The 13,938-nt window shown below is 39.7% G+C and overlaps 3 protein-coding genes across 3 annotated transcripts; 2 read left to right on the top strand and 1 right to left on the bottom strand.

The window, feature by feature from the left end:
* Positions 1-1,077: 1,077 nt before the first annotated feature.
* Positions 1,078-4,118, top strand: mad2l2 (mitotic arrest deficient 2 like 2). Its single transcript, XM_018675159.2, has 9 exons — positions 1,078-1,179; positions 1,365-1,420; positions 1,814-1,932; positions 2,035-2,106; positions 2,186-2,286; positions 2,406-2,500; positions 2,992-3,065; positions 3,172-3,264; positions 3,411-4,118. Exons 2-9 carry the CDS (start codon positions 1,381-1,383, stop codon positions 3,447-3,449), a joined length of 633 nt encoding a protein of 210 aa, XP_018530675.1. The 5' UTR covers positions 1,078-1,179; positions 1,365-1,380; the 3' UTR covers positions 3,450-4,118.
* A 1,738-nt stretch (positions 4,119-5,856) lies between these two features.
* Positions 5,857-9,238, bottom strand: smim1 (small integral membrane protein 1). Its single transcript, XM_018675005.2, has 4 exons — positions 9,098-9,238; positions 6,965-7,237; positions 6,562-6,732; positions 5,857-6,265 (listed from the first exon to the last, which is right to left on the bottom strand). The coding sequence occupies exons 3-4, from the start codon at positions 6,654-6,656 to the stop codon at positions 6,142-6,144; spliced, it is 219 nt and encodes a 72-aa protein (XP_018530521.1). The 5' UTR covers positions 6,657-6,732; positions 6,965-7,237; positions 9,098-9,238; the 3' UTR covers positions 5,857-6,141.
* On the top strand, positions 8,197-11,070 carry tmem82 (transmembrane protein 82). The gene is made up of 6 exons (XM_018675160.2): positions 8,197-8,525; positions 8,638-8,707; positions 8,857-9,055; positions 9,256-9,670; positions 9,927-10,114; positions 10,618-11,070. The coding sequence occupies exons 1-6, from the start codon at positions 8,432-8,434 to the stop codon at positions 10,690-10,692; spliced, it is 1,041 nt and encodes a 346-aa protein (XP_018530676.1). The 5' UTR covers positions 8,197-8,431; the 3' UTR covers positions 10,693-11,070.
* The last annotated feature ends 2,868 nt before the right edge of the window (positions 11,071-13,938 follow it).

Below are 13,938 nucleotides of genomic sequence, written 5' to 3'. Positions count from 1 at the left end.
TTAAAAGTATTTAAATTAAAGTACTGACTGAAGTGCTCCCTCTGAGTTACGGTTTTTTACATCCACATCAGATCAACAGTTATTGTATCCATGTTTTTACAGTCTTCCAAATGTTAAGGGACAGAAACTGTGTAGTGCATGATTTAACACAAGCTTAAATAAAGTTTTCATATTTGTTGTTTGCAATCATAGGCTCCTTCCTGTCTCCTCGTTGGTGATGCATGCCTAGAAATGTACTGTTTGTCATCTTATCATCGCTTGTTTCAGGAACTTTTTCTCTTTGGTGACTGGTCCTGTGCAGGTCTCAGTGACACTGAGGTCAGGTGATTGATCATTAACATATTAACTCCCCATTTTTCCTTGTAGGCAAATTGTTTTGCCTAACGCTCCCTGAGAAGAAGTAATGTCATCACACACACAGGCATGTCCGAGGTTAACGCATGTCACTCTGTTTGAAGGATGGTTTCTAAACATTGTCTCACTCAGCAAGTTCTGTACATGGTGTCTACAGCAGCATCAGGAATACTGTGTCAAAGTGTCTGTGTTTACACGAGTACATTTGCAGCCATTGGTAGTGTTACCTTCCACTGATATGTGACAAAAGCAAAGTTGTGATATGTGTAGGTAGAAAGATCTGAGTAATGATAATAATGATGATGACACTTGGGAATAAGTTTAATGGAATAAGATTTGAAATTATGTTTTAGGCAGATGGCTGAAAGTCTTTACAATCTCAACAGCACCACACACTAACTCATTAATTATTCCTATTACCACCTCAATAGCCAATGAGTAGCTGATTATATGTTCCCCTAACATTTTTTGTGTTACAAGTAACTGATTTCAAAGTACCTTGGGGGAAAAAACCTGATGTTAAATTTGGAAATTTTTGATTTTTGTATATTTGCCAAATAATGGATGTCAATGATTATGCTTTAAATATTTGTCTACCTCTTTCCAAAAACTCAGGGGAAAAATCGCAATTGTAATACAAATGCATTAAAGATTCTTCTTCTTTCTAGCAGAAAGTACACTTTTTTTTTTAGTATGAACGTCATCACTAGTGGACGGCAAACAGAATGTAAACAACGAATGATGTCGGTGTGATGCGCCAAGAAGCTTTTGATTTAGCTTTGCTAAGATTCGGGTCGTAAATGTATTCAAGCTGCAGTTGATTTGGTGATATCTTTGTAAAAACTGAAATTATACTTCTCCTATCCCTTGGATTGACATCGTCAGGTCAAGCAGCGACAAAACAATAATATCGGACAAGTAAAATCAGCCTCAAATAGAAAATGAACGCTTACAGGCTGCTTTGCTAATGTTAGCCAGCTAGAAATTTACCAATTTGTTTTATTTGACAGTTTCTGGGAAGAAAATATGACAACTCTGACAAGACAAGACCTCAATTTTGGACAAGGTGAGGAAACTAAATTAGCACGAAATGATGAAGTATTATTCCTCTGACTGTGATCGCCCCTGATTTGTAAAGCGAATGAGTCGACGAAATCTAATTGACATGTATGGCAATTATATTTGACATTACCGATTAGTAAATAACTCCTTTACACAGATATGTATTTGATACATTTGCTGAATCATTGTCATATGCTGGTCATTTCGGCTCGGCTCAATACAAATCAGCGGTGTATTTTCATTAAAAAAAACCTCCCTAACTTTTTGTCGCCCTATGTTGTTTGTCATTATATGCAAGCCAATAAGGAAATACTTAAGTGGCAACTGTCTCTTTATATAGAAATAAAAAAAAAAAACTGCAACAAATATACTAACCGGTGAACTCATCTTCTTTCAGTTGTTGCTGACATCCTGTGTGAGTTTCTGGAGGTCGCCATTCATCTCATCCTGTATGTCCGTGAAGTTTATCCCTCTGGAATATTTCAGAAGAGAAAGAAATACAATGTACCTGTGCAGGTAGAGATGAACATCCGTGTGCCTATTATATGGTCACAGTTTGTAGGGAGACACATCTGTTTAAATCTCTAAGTCCTCTGTCTTTGGTGTGTTTTATTCTAGATGTCTTGTCACCCAGAGTTGAATCAGTATATCCAGGACACACTACACTGTGTAAAGCCACTCATTGAGAAGGTAAGACATGACCTGAAACTTACAGGTTAATATTAAGTAACACGTGTCACCCCTGCTGAAGTTTTCCTTTCCTTCCCAGAATGATGCAGAGAAGGTGGTGGTGGTCATCATGGATAAAGAACATCACCCAGTAGAGAGATTTGTGTTTGAGATTTCCCAACCTCCACTGCTGTCCATCAGGTTTTTACCCTCTAAAACATATTTAAAACTGAATATAAACATTTTATATGTTAACATGTTTGTTTAGTGACATGCTGTCGGTGTGATGGTGGTGACTAACTCTGGTTTTGTCTTTACAGCTCTGACACACTACTCTCACATGTGGAGCAACTGTTGAGGGCATTCATCCTGAAGATCAGTGTGTGTGATGCTGTTTTAAATAATAATCCACCAGGTAACATCATGGATGATTACTGCACTACAAAGTGCACTACAAACACATAACATTCTGATTATACTCCTAAGTGCTTGATTGCCTCTCACACAATGGACAAGGTACTTTTTTTTACAGGTTACTAAGTCCACCAGGTTGTGTTTGTGATGGTTATAATGAGGGCTAGGGCCGTGGAGGAGGCAGGATTTGTGTTTAACCCCAAGACAAAGGGTACGCCTGTGAAGTGTAGTTCAGGGTGTAACATTCTCCTGGGTCATATATGTGTCTCTGAAATCACTGTAGAGTGTTATTGAACAAGAATTCAAGGAAGTAGATGACTTCTTTAAGCTATCTGAGCTGACAGTGGAGGGACTGCACAATTAAAAGGGAATTAAGCCTGTAATGGCAATGCCTTTGTTGTTCAGGAGATTATATGACATGTAAATAATTTTCAGGAGGGAGTAGATACAAATCATAGAGCTGTTTGTGTGACTTGTTGTTTTTTGTCACAGGGTGTTCATTTACAGTTCTAGTTCACACCAGAGATGTTGCCACACGAAACATGGAGAAGGTTCAAGTCATCAAGGTGAGGCTTTGAAAACAGAGCAATTCCACAGATTAAAAACATGATGTACTATCACAAACAGCATGTTTATTTCTTGGTTTTCATATTTGGGTATTTCCCTCTTCAGGATTTCCCATGGATAGTTGCTGATGAGCAAGAAGTTCACATGCAAGAGCCAAGACTCATCCCACTGAAGACCATGACATCTGACATAGTAAAGGTGAGCAGAAACATCAGTTCATCTGTTCTAATCAAGTGGAGTTGCTCAGATTAACACTTTGATATACACTGTGTGGACTGACACTGTGGTTATGTTTTGTTGAATTGTCATTGATATCTGACTTGTTTGTTCTTTGTCTCTGACAGATGCAGCTCTACGTGGAAGAGAGAGCCCAGAAAACATAGATCCTCATTTTGCAGAGATGAAGGATATCGCTGCACGAGTCGAGTCTGTGACAACACTGAATCATGAGCAAAGTACACAATGCTCTCAGTCTGAGAGAAAGATGAGTGTTTGTTGAACACTTGGGATTATTTAGAGCGAGATGTTCCTGCATTATGCTGCAGTCTGTGCTGAACTGGTATATTTGGCTGATATTTGTTGTCTGTGATTAAAACACATCCCATACACACATGCATGAATGCAGTTCTTTTATTATAGTGTCTTTTGTTTTTTTTGAATGCAGATCTTTGCATTTCCAATGCCCTCAGCTGTGTTGTAACTTTGCTGTAAAAATATTCACTCCCCCATTTTTCCTTGTGGGCAAATTGTTTTGCCAACGTTCCCTGAGAAGAAGTAATGTCATCACGCACACAGGGAGGTCAGAGGTTAACACATGTCACTCTGTTTGAAGGATGGTTTCTAAACCAACCACATTGTCTCACTGATCCATGTCATATAATGGTGTCTACAGCAGCATCCAGAATACTGTGTCAAAGTGTGTGTTTACACGAGTACATTTTGTACCTTCCACTGTTATGTGACAAATGCAAAGTTGTGATTTGCTTTTCATTTTGTGAATTAATATGTAAAAAGTATTTTTTATGTAATAAAACCTTTTTAAAGCACCAGCATTACAAATCTCTGTCTGAGTATGTAGAAAGGTCTGAGTAGAACGACACATGCTAATAAGTTCAATGAAATAAGCTTTGAATTAACATTTCAGGAAGAAAGTCTTTACAACTTCACCAGCACCACATAGGGCAGCTATTTTCACAGGTAACAAGTTTTAACACACAGAAATGACATGTTTCCCTGATAGATGTCAGATTGTTTAGTTTCCACATGGAAAAGGACAGAGAGGTTAATTTGATAAAATCTCTAGACTTCCAAATATCTACATTATGTTAAAAATTACTGGCTCTGTACAGGTGTCTGCAGTAATGACTATAATGTTTATTTTCGACAATATTTTTCTAGCTATCAGTGTTGTTTGCTACAGCTGCTAATGGTGGACAGGACTCATGCCAAAGGGGGACTCTCAGGCTGGTTGTGGTAAAGCTCGTCTTAAAATACATGAGAACAGTGAACAGTATTTACTGTTTGTCAGACCACAGCTGATGTTTCTAGTCAGTTTGGAATCAGTGATACGGTGTAGTTTGTAGTTTGTCTGTGCTGAAATCACTTGTTATAATTAAACTTTTTAAATTTGGCAAAGTTATTTGAGTTTATGAGCAAGAGACTCTGACACATAACTAAGCTAATACAAGGTATCACACCCTTGTTAAGATTCAGTTAATAGAGCAGGTTGTTTTAATCTGTGTGATAAGGAGGGTTAGAGGTAAGTTTGAAACCTAATTACCCAACTGTAACAATAATAAAACTAATGGCACTGATGTTAAGTCTGAGTTTTAGTATGTGGTGGTGCTCATGCACAGTCCCCTCAGAAATCTAAGAATAAAATACATTCCCTTTTTCATAGAAAGGAACCAGCAGGAGCTGAGTGTTTGACTTTTGGAAATAGACAACTGACATGAAAACCTCAGTAATGGATCTGTTTGAGGTTGTGTGTTGGTACAACATGGCTCCTTGTCTCCTTAGGTAAACTATGAATGGGCTTACTCACAGGTCAAGTCACCGTCTGTGTGTGTGGAGTGGACATCTTGAGGAAACATGCAGTATAAAAGACTAAATGGATCCATGTGCATCCGTGTGCAGGACAGAAGATGTAACAAACTCTTTAGGCTTCAGTTAAACCAGCGGCAGAAAACATTAAAATGTCAAAATCATCCATTAACTGCACACATTCTGACCAGGTCAAAATGTCTGATGAGTTTGTCCTGAGACAGACTAAGACTGCTGCTGTCACTATCAGTGCATCTTGAGGCATCTTTAACAAACTGGAACACATTTCTGCTGTATCAGTACATGGGAGTGAGCCTGTCTCACCGAAAGCAGGAAACACCCTGTCATCAATTTGTTAAAAATACTGTCTCTCATGTGTTGAAAGACTGATGAATATAATGAAATCAATGTTGCAGCAGGGCAACCATCCAGGATTCAGAAATTCACAGCAGACTGATAAACAGAAGGTTTAATGCCCTGTGACCTGCACCACCGGGCAAAAGAAAAATGATCTTAAAACCAATGACAGTGGCATGAAGATGTCAGTCAAGGTTTAACATGATGCATGAGGAGCTGAGAAGTTCAAAACCCTTGAAAAAGCAGGACGCAACAACTTTAACAATGATGGAGAGTTTGTTTGATAAAGTATTATTGCCTCTGTCACTATATTCACTTTATATCTCCTGAATGAAATTTCAGTAACATGGAAGCATGGTTGTAACACTAACTTTATTAAGACAACAGATATTAATTGAATTGAATCTTTATTTATGTATTGAAACCTTTATATAACTTTCAATTTCCATATATAAAAAATATGGTGAGAGATACATGTACAAAACAAAATTCTGTCACAAATTGATGTTTTACTTGTAATATCTATGCCCATATTAAACCAGTCACTGCTGAAATCGGCAGAAAAAACACTTCATTGTGAGTGTGCTCTTTTTGATGAGTTTTGTTTTGTTTGTTTTAAACCTAAATTTATCTACAATGTCCAGGTTTTTGTCTTCCCCGGATGAGGCTCCACCATCAGCACCTGTGGACGTAGTATCCTGTCACGTATCCTATGATGTAGATGGACACCAGCGCAGCCAGAGCTCCTGCTACCTTCACTGCCATTCCAGTGCTGCCGACACACACTCTGTTGTAGAGCCTGTGAATGTAGAAGAGGAGGCAGAGTCAAAGAGGAACACAGCTGCTGTTGGAAAGAACATTTACTACTACTATAACATTCAGCAGGGTTAAAAGATAACATTATATTTAGTGACATGAAGTTAAATTATTTCAACCCCATTCATCAGCTTAAACCAAGCAAGTACCAGTATTTGGCTTCATCTCATCCACATCTTCCTGCATCTCTACATGTTTGTTGTTAAATCACATCAGAAAATTCTCATTAATATGAAAACTCAGTGTTCAGTCTTTATGTCGGCTTCGCTTCTGTTTCACCTCATCACTGTGGACTGTGATGCCTCTACGTTCAAGTTGATGTTGTCCTCGTTCCAGCGATCATACTGCACACTGCTAGCACCTTCAGAGTCCATGTGGGAAGTCTTTCCTCTCCTCAGAGGTTTATCAGCTGCCTGGAATCACTGTTCACTCACTGCTTCACTGCTCAGCCTGCACACAGACACTCTGCTCACTGACACTGTGACGATCAAGAACCGTTTGTGTGCAACAAAATGTCTGGATCTGGTGTTGATAAACGACCACAAAAACAGTTTTATGTTTAATCAAAGTGTGATTATATGACATCTAAAATGTTGATGCAGATGAATCATGTTAGTCCAGGATTCATGTTGTTTAATTCAGTTTATATTCACACATTCAAACAAAGTTAATTTGAACTCACCTGAGTCTGAACCAGTCGACAGTCTGCACTTAAAGATCCGGTCTGCAGCACTTTTAAAGTCACGTCTGAGACTAAGAGCCATTCCTCCTTGGTGTGAGAGGTTGACCATAGTTCAGATGTTCACTGAGGCCATTCTGTCATAAATTCATTGGTTGTAATCCAGCTGTTGTATTTCTTCTCCTTATATGACTCCTTCTCAGTGATAAAGGGTAGTTCAAACTCTGAATGCTGCCGTCAGCCTCCGGTTTCATCACATCCTGTGCAGATAGTTGGCTGCAGAGCAAAAATAGTATTGTTGATTTCATGATGCTTCCCCACCTGCATAAAAAAACTGTGGTTTGGTTAGATTTAATATTATAATGTTGATTTCTTTTTTTTGTAGCTGTACTAAAGAATCATGCAGATCTGTTTCAGTCAGAGTAACAGTGCCCTCTTGTGTTTTAAAAAAAATCCAGTAATCTCAGCTACTCACTCATTTTATTACTGTAAATATACTAGTGCATCAGGAGGTGAAGATCTTTAAATGTCATGTACAGGACCTTTTAAGCAGGAAAACAGATTCCTTAAGATGTCTACATGTGAAGCCAGATGTTTGAAACTCCAAATCCAAATCACCCGATCGTGTCAAAGGAAAATATACTGCCTGTTACACTAATATTAAGGGTAGGGATTAAACATGACTCTGGGATTCACAGTTACACAGGGAACCTGCAAGGCACCAGTGGGCTTTATGTTACCCACAGGAAGACTCCACCCTGCTCTTGTGTTGTTTTTGCTGCCCTTTGGTCACCCTGCAGGAACTGATGGAGGTAATAACTGTTCATTTATTAACTGTGTGAATGTTGTACGGTGCTGCCTCCTCAGGGACAGGCTGTAAGCTCTGAACATCTGTCAAACCTTTACTTCTCTGACCTTACCTCTCTGATATTGTACCGAGAAATGATACAAGCCCATATATTCATCACCAAACTTCTTTTATATTAACATTACATAAGAATATAGGCTGTTGTGTGTTGTGCAGACTAAAAGCCCCTCTGAGATGTCAGGCTGTGTAAATAAGCTTGCTCTTTGTGAAGGTTTTATTTTTCAAAAAGATCTATTTTTATTTTGGAACTTCTGGACCACTAGAGCTCAACTAACGCCTGCCATCACTTTAGAGTGTAAAGTTTTTCTCATGGTGCAATAACCTCCATTATCTTGTTATGACTCAGTCTGCTGAGGGCTCTACTGACGCTCAGATGACCTTTGGTACAGGACATAGAACAGGCTTCTAGCAAAGCTCAACACTGAGGCAACCGAAATAAACAGAAGAGCTGAACAGATAATCCACATTATTGTAACCTGATCTGGAGTAACCACTAAATATGGTTCCTGGGTGTCTGATTTCTTAAGTTTTATCTCCATGCATTTTTGTAAAACCAGTGACCTTTAAATCAAATTTTATTCTGTTAAGACAAAGGTAATACGATGTTATCCTTTATCACGTCGTTTCTTCCGACTTCCTATTTCCTACCGGGGTGGCTGACTCTAGATATAAACCCACTGGATAGTTTACTCCAAGGTGAGCCCCTTATCCATTCATTTCCTCTGACATCAACATTTCTACAGACTGTTTCTTAACTGCACAGGTGGCTGAAGTGTGTTATTATAATTCAGTGTTGTGTGACCTGCAGGACTGGTGGGTGCATGTGGAATCTCTGTTTTGTGCTCCTTGATGAGAGTGCACTTGTTTTTAGAGGAAAGGTGAGGAAAATGCTCTTTAATAGCTCTGTACTTGAAGGTAAATTTAAGATGTATAATCTGATCAGTTTTCAGGATTTCAAATTTTCACTGCCGCTTCAGACTGTTTCTACTTTACTTTCTTACCTGTGTTTTTCCCACACCACACACAGCTGGAATAATGATGATGATAAAGACAAATCAAGACAGAGGGCACCCAGTCATCAAAGGAAAACCATAACTGGCCTTACTGAAAAGCTTCACTTTCTATTTGTAACTGGGATCCTAGCTGTTGTTGGCTCCCGTGTGGCCTCCCTGGTGGTACTAGAGTTTTGTCTTCGTGCTGTCTCTGGCAGCGTTACAGCTGGACCGGTAAGAAAGCAGTTACATGATAAAAACATACCTGATACTCACCTGTATCAATTGAGTTGTTTGTTTCATCTATGGCTACATTTTGCTGAGTTGATTTCTTGTTGTGTCATTATGACTCAGGATGCCTGTTATAACAAACAGACTATCATCTGTTTTGATTCATCCTTCAGCTCTGTTCATGTGCTCCTTTATTCCCCCAGGAGCCCAGGAAATTTCTGCAGCAACTGTTAGTTCAAAGCCAGTTCTCTCTGGGCTGCGCTCTGACCTGCAGTCTGCACTTTCTCCACGAGGGGGCATCCCAGCGCTGGCTATGCCTGCTGCTGGCAGCAGCACTTAGCTGGTTCCTGGCTCGGCAGGCCACACGCCTGCTGCACCATGTCATGGCTCTGTATAAACTCCACAGCTCACAGCGCTACTGCGGCACTTGCATCACCCTCCTCACATCAGGCCGCTGCCTGCTGCCCATGCTGTGCAGGACTATGGTCATTACTTTCTCTGTGGCTGTGGTGGCTGCTGTATCCATCATTAATCAACACTTCCTCTCTGCAACAGAGGCCCTCAGGTTCTGGACACCACTGACTATCTGCTACACACTGCTGGTGGTGTACATGCAGGGTGAGAAACGTGAAAACATACAAATTATTGGTGCAATGCTCATCAGATTCTGATAAACCTGGGCGGGACCTTCAATAATCACAGCCTCTAACTGTGTGATAGTCTGGACCCATTTCAAGAAATCAAGGATATATTATCAGTTTGTTGCCTCCCTCTGGTCTTGTCTGATCACCGATGCAATATGTCATTAATCTAAGCATCCTGAAAATTGAACTACTGTCCAATATTTCCCCTGTGATGCTGTGTTTTGGTGCAGAGGAGCAGCACCGTCTGCCTGGCAGCCAGGCTGTCCTCAACACAGTGGTGGTGCGTCTCGGAGGTTTGATGGTCCTGATGCTGACTGTTGGACGCTGGGCTGACGTGCTCCACATCCTAATGTGTTTCCTGGGTGAGGCCAGCTGTCTAATCCCCACCATGGATCTGCTGGATGCAGCATCCTCACAGGTCAGTGAGTCTCCCTGGAAGCAGCACACAGGGCCAAAAGCACTCTCTGTCCACTGAGACTCAAAAACTGGGGCAGAATATCAATGTGTTCATTAGACTGGGTCCCAAGTTGAGAATGAACTTCTCAAACTTGTATCCCAGGTGGAGAAGGTTTAAGACCCCCAAGACAGATTCAGGTCAAAGTATTCTCTGATTCAGAATACTGAGCCTACTTTTCTCTTTACTGAGCTAGCCTCATTTAATAATTGAGAACTTCAATAAGCATTTTGTTTAGACAGATAACTTAAGACACAACTCTAGTAACACATACGAATGCATGCAGGTTAAAACCCCTGACACAAATTAAATACATTATTAATCCTATTATTATAATGTTTTGTTAATAGCACTGATTCTAATAATATATAAGGGCATTATCAGTAGAAATCCTTTAGTCTATGTTCCTCCTGCAGCTATATCTTATGTCATGCATTTCATCTGTCATGTTTGTTGTGTGCATACAGGATGAAGAGGATTATACACACTACGTAAAGAGGGAGCGACAACGAAGACCACGAGCACAAGAGAAGGAGCATTAGAGATAAAATCTAGAGAGACTTTTTTATGGGGTTATTTAGTGTAACACCAACAATTCATGTTTTTGTATTTGTAATATTTTTTCATTAAAAATTCAAAGCAGCATATTATGACTAATGTGACTGGAAAACTCAGACTTGTGAAAATTATCTCCAGCTCTTCAACCACAATTAGATTAAGATGTAGCACGTTATCCCATTTATTCACAGACAATATGTTAACAACCACAGTCTCTGAGCAGAACAGTAACATGACCCTCAGTGTAAACTGCCCCATATAACATTATTCCAGAGGTCTTGGGGTTTATCGTTATGTTTTTCTCTAAGTCAAAAATTGATGTTTTTGACTGTTGTTTTTAAAAATAAATCTCATTTCCTTTCTGTCTGTTCACTAACACTGATTCAGGCAACAGATCTGCAGCTCTGGATGTTATTCCAGGAGTCTGTGTGACCTCTTGGGTGAATTAACACTGTAATCTTGGAGAAATATTGGCCAGTTACTCCTGGGAAGATTCACTGTTCCAAATTTTCTTTGTGGGGCCCAAAAGCCTGAGGGTGTTGTAACCCTTTCCTGCCGTCTGACAGATGAAGATAGAAATAAGTGAGGTTTACTGCTATTGCTGCAATCAAGGCTGTATCCAATTACCTCTAATTATCTAATTGTGCTGTAAGGAGGGAGAAAGAACTCACAGCTAAAGAATGCACTTTATTTCCTTTTATTTTCCAACAATGGGATAAACGTTTTCTACCTTTAAAAGACGTAAACCCATAAATGTGTTTGATAAAAACAGTAACACACAGCTCACATCAGGTTCTTATTCGCTATTAAAACACATAAACGCACTGAACCCAACACGTGATGACACGTTTGACAAAAAAGACCCAGCTCGAAATATTTACCTTTTCTGCAGTGCGTTCATTAACACACTAACAGCTAATGCAGTGGGTAAGCTTATTATTTTTTGTATTATATTGTCGGTTAGCTCCTTTCCACATAACGTACGGGTCTATAAATATCGCTCCGTTTTTGTCATGCCTCTCCAGAGATTGTCTGCTCGCTGAAAAGAAAAGGCAAAATGGCTGACGACACCGTTAGTGCTTCAAAGTCACACAAAATGGCGTTAGACAAAGAAAAGGCTAGGTTACTTGGTTTTACTCTGACCTTTGCTCTGTCGAACAAAGACCATTTTCAAAAGTCAACAACACGCATCAATGGACTCTGTTGGCGCACTGATACCAAATTCACTTCATATCACCCGAGAGGTTTTTTTCTTATGAGGGATGTTACTGTTTTTTTTTCTTTTTTACAACCGCCTTTAAATGCGAGTCTTTGCTACTTTGTCTCAATAACGTTACAACCTGACTTCTTGTGACAATTTAGACATTCACTGACACCCACGTCAAATTAAATCCACACTTTGACGCCGGTATTATGCCCATTAGATGTGTCTTTATTGAGAGCTGAGGACTGACAGAAACATATTCCATGAGGAGGGTTTTTGTGATATCAGTCCCGTCATTCCGTGACAAAAAAGGCTTGTGAAATTACAGTGGGCACATTAGCCTGGCGGTCCAGTTTCCAAGATAATCCAGATCTGGAAAACCACAGAAGAGGACATTTAGATTTGGTGTCTAGTCGATCCACCAAAATAGGAAATTGTACTCCCATAGGTTTATTAGATTTTGGATTGAATAAAATTCCACATCAGGACGGATTCAGTAGACACAGGGAGGACGTTCTCCATGAGCACCCGAATATGGTGAAAATGCCCATTGAAATGGCTGAAAGCTTGTTGTCACCTCCTCTGGAGATTTCCAGACTTTTCTGTTCTCATCTGATAGGCACGCTGCACGCATGCGCACAACGGCTTCGCGTGTCCCCTGTTACCGCATGCTAACGCAGGCGCACTTCAGCCTTTAATAAGCATGCTTAATATAGTAACAAAAGCAGAATAATGCTGTTGTGTAGTAACAGAGCTTTTCCAACCTAAACTTTAATTCAGGGATTGTTTTCTACAGGTCATACTTTACATTCAGCTCCAGCATGGGTTCAGACAAAATGTTCTGAGGAGTCAACTCACAAAAAACTCAGCTCTTCCACCATTTTAATAACCCTCTGATAAGGTTGCCATGTTTCTAATACTCTACTTGTTAGTAACATGTTTGTAATACATGCATAATGTATAAAGTGTTTAAGGGAAAACACACGAAAGCACAGGTTTTATTTACCCCTCATCAGTGCTTATCACCACTGGTCTCTTGGACCTTTGGACATGGGCCCAGTTTTCTTATGTTACTTATTAGCTTAAAACAGAGCTCAGACCAGGTCAAAGTTCTTGACTTAATAGTCTCAGAGGCATTTTGTCACCCACAAACAGCTGTAGAGGTAAAGTAGTCAAATCATTATTTGTCCTGACAGACCGACAGTATTACAAGCAAAATGCAGACAGCAGGTTAATAGACAGAATAAAGTTAAAACCTTCTAACACGATCTATTCATTTCTCACAATTTCTACCGCATCACTGGAGAATATTAGAGTTTCTTCATCTGAATATATCCAATCAACTGACTGACACGGAGCAGGGACTTCCCTGTTTCTTCTTTTGCGACACGTCAATCCAACAGCTGCTTTTAACTTTTTGAGAATATTCTGTTAATCTCTGACACTAATGGAGAACAGGCCCTAGCTCTTATTTTCACTAATGGCTGTACCAGCTTTGGTGATGTACAAGTGACAAATATGAATTTCCCCAGTTCCTCAGAACTATTCCTAATGTTATGGACGTGAGAGCTGAGTTTTTCAGTTTACAGGCTACAGTAATTGGTCTGATATTATACAGATGGGTGACAAATGAGCCCTCGTGCCCCACATGTTGTTTCTCCAGGCTCTTCGGGCTCGTAAATTAAGGATAAAAAAATCTCTCTTAAATGTATAGAGTCTAGTCTTTAGGGAGCTGAAAATAGTTGAATGATATTTAATGGAGTCTTGTGTCACAGGCAAAAATGCTCTGATCATTAACACTCAGAGTCGCCTATTACATGCCTTTAGTGTCCTGCTTCCTGCATATATGTAAGTCTTCAACACAACTGTTTAGACTTTTAAAGGGAGGTGGTTCAACTCGCCAGACCCTGTACGTCTGAATCTCTGCATGTAGTATTGTAAAACGATTAGTGATGACTAATAGATTATTAGTAATCAGTCCATTCATCCATTTTTTCAAACAAGTTATTCTGTTCAGGTTCACAAG

This window comes from Lates calcarifer, linkage group LG6 (assembly GCF_001640805.2).
Source record: "Lates calcarifer isolate ASB-BC8 linkage group LG6, TLL_Latcal_v3, whole genome shotgun sequence".
NCBI classification, from domain to species: Eukaryota; Metazoa; Chordata; class Actinopteri; family Centropomidae; genus Lates; species Lates calcarifer.
The sequence above is the reverse complement of the archived record's forward strand: the minus strand, read 5'-3'. Positions and strand labels throughout refer to the sequence as shown.